We start from the raw sequence: 13,951 nt of genomic DNA on the forward strand, positions 1-13,951 counted from the left end.
AAGCTTCATTTTAAAACTTCATAACAAGAGTCAAGAGTTCGTAAGAACTAAGGTTCCAAGTACCAATACTACAGCGGCAGAACGAAGGAAGCAGCTCCGGCGGAGTACCAGTGGTTGCGAGCGGTGCCACTGACCAAAGACTGTTTCCAGCTCTGTTTGCAAGCAACTCCCGCTCCTGGGAAATTGCTCCTAGAGACTTTGACACTCAAGATTTTCTTTTGGAAACTATTTATTTCGTTTGCCCCAGTCCCAGTACGTGTATTTTCAGTATGATTTTGTAACATAGTGTGTATGTCATTTGTGGAAATAAATTACTATTTATTTTATCTCTTCGCTTTGCTCAATCGTATGATTCCCGGGTATCAAGGTGTTAAAAGTGCTTGTCTCCCATGACAAGCACTCTTTAGTAATTGCACCATTGTATTATTATTATTTGTTTATGTATTTGCTTTATTATATTTATTTTTATTATTTCCTTTATTTATACTAATACAAAAAAGGAGTAAGTGCATTAGTCAAAATATATAAAGATTGGGAATGTTTGCTCCAAACTGCTTCCGGGGTATTTTCTGTAATGTTTGGCATTTGAAGACAGGATACGTTTATACAGTATGGAGTAGATGCTCAGAAGGCGGTTAAATGTTTTATCGCTACGTTGCCACGATTCAACGTATTGATAGCCGTAACACATGTCCACAAAGGTTATTTCAGTTACGTTGCCCTCTCATTAAGGGGAAAAAATGCATCGATAAATGAACGACAGTCAGGCTCACTCCTATGCAAATGATATGCTAATGAGCCATTACCATAATATCGCATGTCCTCTAACCTCTGTTAATGTTAGCGCATGGAAATAATGCTACAATAATTAGGTCAAACCTATTTTAATCTAGACCAGGGGTGTACAACATTTTCTGGGGGGGTATTTAAATAAAATGCCAGGGAGCACGTAAGCCCTCTGTATCCTTCCTACCTACACTTTTATGTGTATAGTGCCTTTAACACGTGTTAAAGTGTTGCTAATGTGCATGTGAAGTGTACTGGTGAATGCATCTCTGCACAAAAAAAAATCACTTAATACCACTGCTACTTTTACTAACGGCCGCTTGTGACTGGCAAGGGTAACCAGGCTATAATATAAAGGTTAAGCCCTCTGGTCGCCTTTGGGTTCCGTGGATCCCTGGCAGCTACCTAGCACTATAAGCCAGGGGCAAGGTATCATTACATGCAAAGTTAAAGTGCCCCCTGATTTTCCACTTTCCATGTTCCCTTTACTCCAGACTCATCAAACTTGCTGTGTGTAAGTTTTAGGTGGGATATTTTGGTAAGATTGCAATTATTTTGTTTGCAGGAGTTCGGGGACAGGAGCTACTGGTAGTACCTTAATTCTAACCAGCGAGCAGGCATGATTTGCCGGTACGCGGGTGGAATTACACCAGGGCTGCCCTGTGCCCCGGGTTTTCGAGCCCCGATATCTCAGTCCTATATCCCTTACAGTCATGAGTCTCCTCAAGGTCTCACGTGTATTAAAATATGTTTTGTGTACTTTATACATTAATTATAAGTCTCTATGCAGTCAGCCCGGGCATCTGCTTAAGGTGCCAGCAAGTCTGCATACTCCGTAGTTCAAAGAGGAGACGGGATGTTGAGAGGTGTCGGGCTGCTAAGTGGACGGGGCATGGCAGAGTACTGAGTGTGGAGAACAGAGACCCCTGCTGGGAGGACCCTCTGGTCTGCCAGACTTAGTGGAGCCTGCCCAGTAGGTGGCAATGGGTTGACCATGGGAAACGGCAGAATGTCAGAACGTTTCCCATTGGTCGATTCATGTGTCCCACCCATGGGGCATCCCGAGCCAGCTTGACACGCCCCCTCCTCTGACGTCAGCCAAGGGACGGCCCCTGTTTCTATTGGCTACTGGGATAGGGTTCCCATGCTCTGATTGGTCTCACCTCCTACCTCCATGCTAAGGATAGCTTAGCAGAGGGTATGTAAGGAGACGGCCGAGGCAGAGAACCAGACCATCTAGTGACTTGTGTCGATGAAACTAAGGCAGGCTTTTCAAAGTTGTTCTGTTGCGACTTACAGAGCACCCGGCTTCGTTTGGAAGCTAGGAAAGTCTGCCTCGCAGAGACTAAGTCCTGTCTTTTGTGCCCAAGTTCTGAGAATCAGACAGATCGGTCGCGGCTAGGAATTGAAGCCGAAAAGAGGACCAGGAGAACCGGTCAGGGTAAGCTCATCCAAGCGGGCGCCCTGCACCTAGGAAAGCCTAGACTTTCCCCCAGTTCCCCAGAAAGTGTATTTTTAACTGTTTCTTGTGTAATTCTTCTTGTTGTACGTGGGTTTACCAAAATAAATGCAATTTGTTTTTACTACCTTGTTTTGCCTCATGTATGATCCCGGTAATATATAAATGGTGTTAAAAGTACCTTGTCTCCTGTGACACCGCTATTTTTGCATTTAATTAGCTTTGTAGATACCAATTAAACTGAGGAAAAATAACGGACGTTACCAATTAAACTAATGTCATGTTAGTAGGCAAAATGTAACAGAGCTTTGAGTATCTACTCCTTTCTGCACCTGGAAGTTAAGGATCTAAGCAGAATAATACCTCATACTCTCAATATTTATTTGTATGCCAGAAGCAGGGGGTTACCTGTATACGCTGTCATCATAACTGTGGCACTTGTATATGTGTGTGCATGGATATGGAGTGTATACATATATATATGCATTTATATATGCATTTATTCTGCACTATCGCAACTGGACTAACACGGCTATTTTCTGCTTTATATATATAAAGCAGAAAATAGCCGTGTTAGTCCAGTTGTTTCTGCTTTATATATATATATATATATATATATATATATATATATATAAAGCAGAAAATAGCCGTGTTAGTCCAGTTGCGATAGTGCAGAATAAATGAGTTCTTCAGTATTCGGTGATACCTTTTTTATTGGACTAACAATTTATGTCATAGGACAAGCTTTCGAGAGTTATCCTCTCTTCTTCAAGTCAGGCAATACTCAGTATTCCAATACTGAGTATTGCCTGACCTGAAGAAGAGAGGATAACTCTCGAAAGCTTGTCCTATGACATAAATTGTTAGTCCAATAAAAAAGGTATCACCGAATACTGAAGAACTCATTTATTCTGCACTATCGCAACTGGACTAACACGGCTATTTTCTGCTTTATATATATATATATATATATATATATATATATATACAGTGTTCGACAAACCTATACATTTGCACGCCCCGGGCGAGTGAATTTAACATCGTGGCGAGCTCCTATTGGCCCAAGCAGCACACGTGTGGTACTAGGTGGCGAGTAGATTTTTTTGTTTGGTGAGTAGATTTTTTGGTGATTTGTCGACCACTGTGTATATATATATATATATATATATATATATATATATATCCATATATATATACACATACACACAGTTGTGTGAAAAAGAAAGTACACCCGCGTTGAATTCTATGGTTTTACATATCAGGACATATTAACAATCATCTGTTCCTTAGCAGGTCTTAAAATAAAGCCAAAATGGAGAAGCCATGTGTGAAAAACTAAGTACACCTTATGATTCAATAGCTTGTAGAACCACCTTTAGCAGCAATAACTTCAAGTAATCGCTTTCTGTATGACTTTATCAGTCTCTCACCTTGTTGTGAAGGAATTTTGGCCCACTCTTCATTACAACGCTGCTTCAGTTCATTGAGGTTTGTGGGCATTTGTTTATGAATAGCTCTCTTAAGGTCCAGCCACAGCATTTCAATCGGGTTGAGATCTGGACTTTGACTGGGCCATTGCAACACCTTGATTCTTTTCTTTTTCAGCCATTCTGTTGTAGATTTGCTGGTGTGCTTGGGATCATTGTCCTGTTGCATGACCCAATTTCGGCCAAGCTTTAGCTGTCGGACAGATGGCCTCACATTTGACTCTATACAGAGGAGTTCATGGTTGACTCAATGATTGCAAGGTTCCCAGGTCCTGTGGCTGCAAACACAAGCCCAAATCATCACCCCTCCACCACCGTGCTTGACAGTTGGTATGAGGTGGTTGTGCTGATATGCTGTGTTTGGTTTTTGCCAAACGTGGCGCTGTGCATTATGGCCAAACATCTCCACTTTGGTCTCGTCTGTCCAAAGTTACAGAAGTCTTGTGGTTTGTTCAGATGCAACTTTGCAAACCTAAGCCATGCTGCCATGTTCTGTTTAGAGAGAAGAGGCTTTCTCCTGGCAACCCTTCCAAACAAACCATACTTGTTCAGTCTTTTTCTAATGGTACTGTCATGAACTTTAACATTTAACATGCTAACTGAGGCCTGTAGAGTCTGAGATGTAACTCTTGGGTATTTTGCAATTTCTCTGAGCATTGCGTTTCTCTGACCTTGTGGTGAATTTCCTGGGTCATCCACTCCTGGGAAGATTGGCAATTGTCTTGAATGTTTTCCACTTTTGAATAATCATTCTCACTGTAGAATGATGGACTTTAAATTGTTTGGAAATGGCCTTATAACCCTTTCCAAATTGATGGGCAGCAACAATTGCTTCTCTACGATCATTGCTAATGTCTTTCCTCCTTTGTATTGTATTAACACACACCTGAATGCTCCAGATCAGCAAACTGCTAAAACATCTACTTTTATAGAGGTGGTCACACTTGCTGATAATCAATTAATCAAGGGCATTTGATTAGCAGCACCTGTCTGCTACTTAGCGTCTTAATTCCTATGGAAGCAGTAAGGGTGTACTTAGTTTTTCACACATAGCTTCTCCATTTTGGCTTTATTTTTGTTAAATAAATCATGACACGGTGAAATATGTCATGTGTTGTTGTTCATCTGAGGTTGTATTTACCTAATTTTTAGACCTGCTAAGGAACAGATGATTGTTATTATGTCATGATTAGTAAAACCATAGAATTCAAAGAGGGTGTACTTTCTTTTTCACATGACTGTATATATACCACCCCGGTGAAACCGCCAAAGTACTGATTGTGCCCTGGGCACCTAACCACTCCGGTGTCCACAGTGTCAGCCCACCCGAAGTGTGTGTGGAGTAGCGCTACCCACTGTGTATGGCTGTTGGTGCCCATTGAGTACCTTCCTGGTCTTAGGTCCAGACCAGGCTGACTTGGATGGTGGATCCGCCGAACCTCAGCGTGGTTCTACGACACGGTCTACCGGATTCTCTCCTGTCCATTGGTGTCCGCCTCTTGAGGGTGCACCAGCTGGAGTGTGTCCCTTAATGTCTCTTAAGGCTATACCTGAGGTCTGGTCCCAGACCGCAGGTCGAGCACACCGCGTGGCGTCCGTCACCGGTGTGCTAACCCTTTCTCACCTAAGTGCTGAGGGGAAGTGTCCCTATCTATGGGCCTTCCCTGCAGCAGCCACAAACTGAAGTGAGTCGGGGCATAGCTGGAATCTATGGAGAACATCTGGCCTAGTTCAGGGCCACTGTCACCCTGAACACATCCTCACCCCTTGCTGTCCCTGCTCCAACTGGCGTGGTCCCTCCATTCGTGCCATCATGTGGATCTAGTAGCCCTATTGGCTGTGCTCCCCCACCCGGTAAGCAGCCCTTGAATATACTAGGACATGTTGTCCCTTGCAGAGCTTTGGTAATGGCCACCGCAACTCTCCTTAACTGTGCATGCGCAACGCGTCTTCTGCGCATGCGCGAGGATTCCAAGATGGCCACAGCCTGCGCCGCCAGTCCGTACGGAGCTCTGGCAACCTGATCGCCACTCTGCACCTAGCTGGGTCCGCCTGCAGCAGCCGGCAGCACCCGGGCACCTCGGCAGCTGTCCCCCTCCTGGTCAGGAGGTAAGAGGGGACTCGGTTACATTTATATATTTTTTTTTTAATGATTGTTGTGTCTCCTGCACTGTATAACTTATACTGTTCCTGCAAAAAGTGTGTGCAGGAGAGTTAGACAGAGGGGCAGTGGGTGGAGGAAGGAGGGAGAGAGGTAGTGGATCCAGGTGGGATGGAGAGGTGCAGCAGGTGCAGGTGGGAGGGGGAGGGATAGGGTGTTCAGTAAGAAGGGAGAGTGAGGAAGGGGATACAGGAGGCAGAGACAGGGGGAAGCATTGTGGCAGGAGGAATAGAGATAAGGGTAGGGGGTGAAAGAGGCAGAGATAAGCAGGGGATGTAGGAGAGGAGGGCAGCAGATACAGATCCTACCTCACTGTAGGAACTAGTACATCACTGGGAGCATCTGTACTGACTGGCGGATGCCTGTCATGTGATCTTTTCTTTCTTGGGGTTATACAAGGGATTGTGGGATTTGTGGTCCTGCTATCTTAAGCTGTTCAAACATTGGATCTGGAGCTGAACTACAACTCCCATAAACCCCTGCAGGTGTAGGAATGAGGGGCGGAGTCATGTGTAAGGAAGCCTTTAACACAATGCTCTGCCTCCAGCCATGGACAGTCCTGGTGCTCCTCCCCTACCAGTGGCCCTCTAACTTTGGGGACCTCTAGGCATGTGCCTAATTGGTAATCCAGCCCTGAGGATAACCCCAAGATAAATCAAAGCACCAAGTAAATTAAATTATTGTAACCCTCCATGTGTACCCTTGCCTGAGAACAATTCAACCAGAGATTTCATCCCATTTGTTTGTTTTTTTTAATGTATAAACAATGCACCTATACATAACTGGTTGCTGTGGCTTGAGTTTGCATGGCCACTGCCCTGCGGCTTCCCTCATGTCACCACAGTTGTATTATGTAGCACCCATGCTACCAGTACCACCCACCCACGACACACTCCTCTTGCATGCTGGATGGTGGGGTAATGAGTTTTTGGATTGTGTTTTCCTTCTTTTTTTTGTGTTGTCGCCATTTTGGCAGTTTGTAGCACCTTTTTTTTTTTTACTTTATTGATATATTTGTAGTACAGTATGTAGATTTGTGTGTTGTTGGTCTTCCTTGTCCCCCTTCCTCCTGGGTATACCCCTCTCTGGGTGAATATTTGTCTGGGTAGCTGCATCTTGATAGTGCCCTGTGTGATATGCTCTGTTTATGAGACTTGTTTGCTCTACTTGAATTAAATTGCTTTGTATTTGACCACTAGTAGTGTCACAGGACTCCGTTTTAATGTAATACGTATCACACCCTGCTGGTGTTTGTGCCAGCCAGTCACACTAACGCTAATTTCAGCTTTAGAGACTTATTTAAGCTCTCCAGGCAATTCTTGTTCTCCTCCTCCCAATGTGCAGATCACAACTTGATCTGTTGTTACACTGATATTTCTTTAAGTATATGTTTTATATGTATTTTATATATGCTAGTGGACATAGGTTGAAGAAATTAGAGCATAGCTCTCATATCCTTGCTCAAAAGTGAGCATAAAGCACCCTGACGCAAAAAGAATGTAGCAATTTCAGGTGATCATTAAGTAGCTATATGTATTAACAAAGGATCAACAACAAGTGCAGGCTTCTTGTGAATAAGGTTCTTGCTTGTGTGACTAGTCATATATGATGCTCCAAATTAGGGGAAGGAACGACAGAGGTAAAGTCAGTGTAGTGGGATGACCGCGCCTACCAAAATGAATGAACAACCGGACCCCACAAATAAACTTATATAGAATTCACTCGCCTGGTGCTAGACTAGATATGCTTGAAAGCACTTGTGAGATATAAACAACTTGAAGTTTGAAGTACTCACACTTGATAGAGTTTTATCCTGTAATCAGCATGCTGCTGTTCCATTTGAATCAGTAAGATGGTGTCCCATGCAGGAAAGTACAAACAGTGCACAGCTTGTTGAACCGGAAAAAAGACGGTGGCTGGACCAAGAATTACAGTAGTATAAAATATAAGCTCTTTATTGGGACATCCGAACAAAACACTCACATGGAACTGTGAGAGGAACCTCTTACGCGTTTCGGGCTACACCTTGACAAAGGGCAAGTGTGTTTATTGACCCATAAATAATGGAGGTCCTGTGTTATAGGTCAATTAACACCTTCTATTTTGCATTCATTTTGTCTGGTGCAGATAATTAGACCATTCTGGTATTTTCTTTTACAACTGTATATATATATATATATATATATATATATTTTTTTCTTACTGTATACAGTATATATAAATAATATCTTAACCCAGGCTGTGCTGAAAAGCTGTGCAATGCAGCAAGCATAAGCTTATAGGGGTCCATGTCAAAATGGATTTGAACCAAAAAGTGGCACTGTGTGCTTATTTGCATGTCATTTCCCAGAATCCCTTGCTGCAGTGGAAGTACTGTATGCTGGGTGATAATGGTGAAAGGTAGGGTTGCAGACCTGTCTAAGACATGCAAATGAGCACACTGTAATATTTCCATTTGATATATATATATATATATATATATATATATATATATACACACACACATACACACACACACACAGACATATATATATATATATATATATATATATATATATATATATATATATATTATATACATAACAATAAAAAAGAGAAGCTAACGTTCCACATCATGATACTGTTACAAAATGTATATTTCATAGACAAACGCAGACAAATGTTCACGACTAGATATAAATTCGCAGTGGATAAGTAATATCAGGGAGATTACCAGATCTGAAGTGAAGAGGTTAAAGCGCAAATTTCACTTGTAAATTAAGGTACTATTCAACCAAACCAGTGACATGTGAAAAATGAATGTAATAAGAATAATATACGTTACAATTCAAAAACCATAGGGGGTAGTGCAGCTCCGATGGAAAAATACTTTTTCCAATCATATTTAAAACTGTTTAGTGCAGGATATGGAGCGCAAATACTCCCAGGTATAATCAAGCATAAAAAAGGGGGAAACAAATAGTGCAACACAGCAAAAAGCTTCTAAATATAGAGGCAGAAAAGCCCTCACATGCTATGCATTAGACTAAGGCAATGAAGAGCTTAAGGTGGTGACTGGAGTGTAATATTAGACCTCAGATCCTCCCCTCATAGAACAGGTATGCAATTTACTAAAACAAACAAAAAAAGAAAACGACAATGCACTCACAAAGGGCGCTCTGTCTTAAGCATTAAGACCACCCTGGGTCCAGAAACCAACACAGACGGCGCACACCAGCATCACTCTTCCTTGGCTCCTATCCGTTGGGATGACGTCACTTCCAGAGGCGTCACTGTCCCTGGGAAACAGAGGAATCGGGTGGGGATCCTGCAACTTGTGCTTTACTTGCTAGTCTGGTCCTTGTCCTGCTCCACTGCCATACGCGTTTCGTTCCGTAGGAACTTCCTCCGGGGACAGATCCAGCTGATCCAAGACAGCAGAGATGCAGGAAATACAAAATCAACCCTCTCTATCAGCTGGTTATTAGCAGTGCTTTGGTATTCAGACGGGTCCGTTTTCTCTGATGAAAGACAAATTATACAGACAAAAAGTTCCCCCGCAAAGAGGAACCTCGAGTCAGAAAGGTGAAGCAGCCAGTTGAAATCAAAGTACACCTGTATGCTGCTCATCAGCAGCCTATCTCCTCATACAGGGAAGTTAAAAGTTCCACCAGCTGGTAAATGCTGTGAGTCCGAATGCTAGTGCCAATGTTCCCTGCAGATTCACAAACCATGTGTCCCAACGTGTTTCGTTACGTAAAATGTAACATCCTCAGGGTGAGTATGGGAAGAACTAGTGGCAACAAAGTATACTGTATATACATATATTATTGCTAGGCAACTAATCGGCATAATAAAAACCAATTAGGATACAAAAGGCAACTATATAAAGAAACAAACACGATAAGTTCATAACAATATAACTGATACCAATAAATGACTATGTACATAATGTGATAAAAAAACATTAAGATAAACAAACTAAGGGAGAAAGCTCAGGAACAAATGGTTTAAGAATATAGATAGATAAAAGAGTTACCAAAATAGCTCAATATATTAAAATGCTACAATGAATACCAAACCAGCAAAATTAAAAAGAAATGCAACATGAAAAACAAAAAATAGGCATAACTTACACAATGGTGCTGGTATTAATACATTAATTTAACCCATCTGGTGTCAAACAATTTAATTAAAAAATCCAGTAGGTCTCTCTGTGACAGAGAGATCTATACTTAACACCACCTAATAAGGATAATGTTATACATTTCAATTTCATAACAGATAAACCATTCGTATTCTTGTTATGGCAAATGGAAAAATGTTTAAGTACACTATGGGAGGTTACACTATTCAAGATCTTCCTCCTATGTTCCCGGAAATCTAGTGGCTATGGGCCGAATTGTGCACCCTATGTACTGGATTCCACAGGTGCATGTTAAGAGATACACCACATATGTGGTCAAATAGAAAAGGAAGAAAATGCATTTTTATTGTGTAAAAAATTGCAAGTGAGGCATCTATTCCTGTGGCATTTAAAATTAGCAGACGGTTTAGTGGTATTCATAAATGAATTGGGTGCATGTGACAATCTCAGTTTATTAGTTGCCACTGCAACTAACGGCTCTTCTATACCCCACTGATGGTTTAGTATTCAGGTGTCCTTTCAATACAGGGTCACTAGTCAAGACTTTCCAATGCATGGCCAAAATCCAGCCAATCTTGGCAGCCGATTGATTTAATCTTGTCGTAGAAGAAGTATCATCATTACTGTCAGGATTATGCTTCCTCGCTTGGTTTAATCTTGTAATTCTTGATTACTCAAATAGAGCATCCCTATCCAAACATACGTTTTCCGAAAGGCTTCTTCAATATTAGCTGGATCATAACCCTTTGCTTGAAAATTCTCCTCCCACATCGGTAGAGCAACCTCAATCGATTGAGTTGGCTAAATGGAATATTGTTCAGCCATTTCTTCTCTGACATATACAGTATCTATCTTGAACAATGAAAGAACCTCCCTTATCCGCCTGTCTAAAGACCAGTTCATCCAAATTCTGTCATTCTTTAAGCGCCGATTTTCCCCCCCTTCAGTCAAATTAGATCTGTAATGATTGTCATTCATTCAAAGTGACTGAAAATCATTCAAATAAGGGTGTAAAATGTATCAATAAAATTACCTTTTGACTGATAGGGGAAAAAAAGCGGCAGGTCTAAACGGGGAGTGGACAATAGAACTGCCAGGCGTACCATGAATAGAAAGAAGTAACACATGTTTTGTACTAGTCATAGGCCTGACTTGGACTTCATTGATACCATCAAATTGGATTCCTGCATATTATTAAAAATATCAGATACACCATCTGATTCTACTAAATGTGATACCAGATTGTCAAAATGTTCCTGATCCTTAAGATCAAACAATAAAGAGCTTTCTCCCTTTGCTGCTTTCATTAAAAAGTGCCTCTTACGTGTTACCGTATGTATAAAGCTATTACGGTAACACAAAGTTCAAAGGAATTGGTATTGAACCTGTCCCAGTACAGTAGAGGCAACGTTTATTCTAACATCTGCCGTAAACTAGCCGGGTTACATTCTGGGTATGTGCTGGGTATGTTCTGGGCTAGTTTGAGGCACGTTTAAGGCATTTCTGCATTGACTAACGACCCATAGGATTAACACAGCAGGGATCCCTGGCAGTCCAATTCAGTTTGAATGGGACTGCCAGGGACCCCCGCTGTTAATCTGATAGACCATTAATCAATGCAGAAATGCTTGGGCTAGTTTAAGGAAAGTTTAAGGCATGTATTCAGAATGTACCTGGGTGTACCTGGGTCTTTTGGGGAATTGCCACTGGTTTTTGTTAGAATAAGAGTTGCCTCTACTGTATGTGGACTTCTATTTACAGAAGAAGGTTGTCCCTTTGAGGTCCCATATTAGGGACACTTTGCGTGTTATCGACTCCAGCTTGTGATTAAATGCCAGGATTCATATCTGTGGGCTACTTGCGATGTTCAATTGTTGTATACGTGCATAGAACATACAAAAAGACTGTTCTACCATCGCTGGTGTATAGAAGAGCCCTTAGTTGCAATGGCAACTAATAAACTGAGATTGTCACATGCACCTAATTCATTTATGAATACCACTAAACCGTCTGGTAATTTTAAATTCCTTAGGAGTAAATTCCTCACTTGCACATTTGTAGACAATAAGAATGTATTTACTTCATTTTCTAATAGTAAGGCATTTCATGTTAAGGTTTTTATTAACTGTTTAACCACTTATGTGGTGTATCTCTTAACCTGCAACTGTGGATTCCAGTATGTACTGTAGGGTGCACTATTCGCCCCATAGCCACTAGATTTTCGGAACATAGGAGGAAGATCTTGAATAGTGTTACCTCCCAGTGTGGTTAAACATTTTTCTATTTGCCAGAACAAGAATATGGATGGTTTATCTGTTATATGATTGTAATTTATACCATCATCCCTATTAGGTGGCGTTAAGTATAGATCTCTCTGTCACAGAGAGACCTGCTGAATTTTTTAATTAAATTGTTTGACACCAGATGGCTTAAATGAATGTATTGATACAAGCAGTATTGTGTAATTATTATGTCTATTTTTAGGTTTTTATTTTTACTATTTTAAACAATATATGTATATACAGTATACTCAGTTGCCACTGGTTCTTCACATACTACCCCAGATGAAGTTACATTCTACGTAACAAAACGCATTGGGTCACGTGATTTGTGAATCAGCAACGACTTTGTTACTGGTGTCAGGACTCAGCGTTTACCAGCTGGCGGGACTTTTAACTTCCCCATGTGAGGAGACAGGCTCCTGAGCAGCATACCGGTGTCCTCTGATTTCAACAGGCTGTTTCACCTTTCTGACTGTAGACTGACTGTTTTCTTTCTGCACCTCTTTGCAGAGGGACTTTTCGGCCGTATTATCGGCCTTTCATCAGAAACCGTCTGTGGCTGGGACAACAGACCTGTCTGCAAACCAAAGCACTGAGTAACCAACTGATAAAGAGGGTTGATTATGGCTTTCCTGCACCTCCGCTGTCTTGGATCAGCTGCATCTCCGGTAATCTCCCTGATATCATATATCCACTGCGAGTTTATATCTTGTTGTAAGTGAGCAATTGATCTGCTGTTGTCTATTAATATATAAATATTAATTTTGTAACCATATAATGCTATGGACCATGAGCTTCTCTTTTTTGTTGTTTTAGAAATTCATCGTTGATGCGATAGATCATCTGAGGAGCTGCCCTAGACTCCGGAATACAGGCATACCCCAGTTTAAGGACACTCACTTTAAGTACACTAGCGAGTAAGGACATATCGCCCAATAGGCAAACAGCAGCTCACGCATGCAACTGTCAGCACGTCCTGAACAGCAATACCTACCTGTACCGAAGCTGTGCGCATGTGGGGAGACTATAGAGCCTGTTACAAATGCTTTATTTACATCAGTTATGCACATATATGACGATTGCAGTACAGTACATGCATCGATTAGTGGGGAAAAGGTAGTGCTTCACTTTACATTTTCGCTTTACATACATGCTCTGGACCCATTGCGTACGTTAATGCGGGGTATGCCTGTACAGTTTTTATCCTGCATATCACTTTTTTTTAACTACTCCAGTGAAACTGTATGGACCTACTTTATTTGTATTTCATATAATAATATTTTGCTATTTACTCACTGTCACTTTTCACTCAAAACATTTATTGTATATTAGATTATTTTGTTTTAACATAATATGAATTATTATATTTCCAAATTTATATATCTACTGTTATCCCATATTATTGGTACATTAAGAGCTAAGTGCCGACATCTTTTCTTGTTTTTTAGGTGTAGCCAAGTCCCCTTGGACTACTAATTCTCTGGCCGTTCAAGCACTGTAAGTCCCAGTAAAGAGTGGGCAGTGTTGGGAGCAAATCCTGCAGGGCCTGGTTATGTTATTATGTGTGTGCGTTATCAATAAAGTTCAGGAGTAGCCTGGTAATACTTGTGGGGCCTATGACTATAGGAGGCTGGCTTACAAGCCACTCCC

At 41.3% G+C, this 13,951-nt stretch overlaps 1 protein-coding gene across 2 annotated transcripts in view; it reads left to right on the top strand.

The window, feature by feature from the left end:
* Positions 1-13,951, top strand: part of IL7 (interleukin 7) — a 90,542-nt gene that overhangs the window by 50,669 nt on the left and 25,922 nt on the right. The window contains exon 2 of one of the 2 annotated variants that reach the window (XM_075583060.1): positions 12,812-12,969. The exons of the other annotated variant lie outside the window; for it this stretch is intronic. Coding sequence (XP_075439175.1) covers positions 12,925-12,969 — 45 coding nt within the window. The 5' untranslated portion in view covers positions 12,812-12,924. The remainder of the gene's footprint in view (positions 1-12,811; positions 12,970-13,951) is intronic. 2 annotated transcript variants of the gene reach the window in all.

Source organism: Ascaphus truei, chromosome 2, assembly GCF_040206685.1.
Source record: "Ascaphus truei isolate aAscTru1 chromosome 2, aAscTru1.hap1, whole genome shotgun sequence".
Classification (NCBI taxonomy): domain Eukaryota; kingdom Metazoa; phylum Chordata; class Amphibia; order Anura; family Ascaphidae; genus Ascaphus; species Ascaphus truei.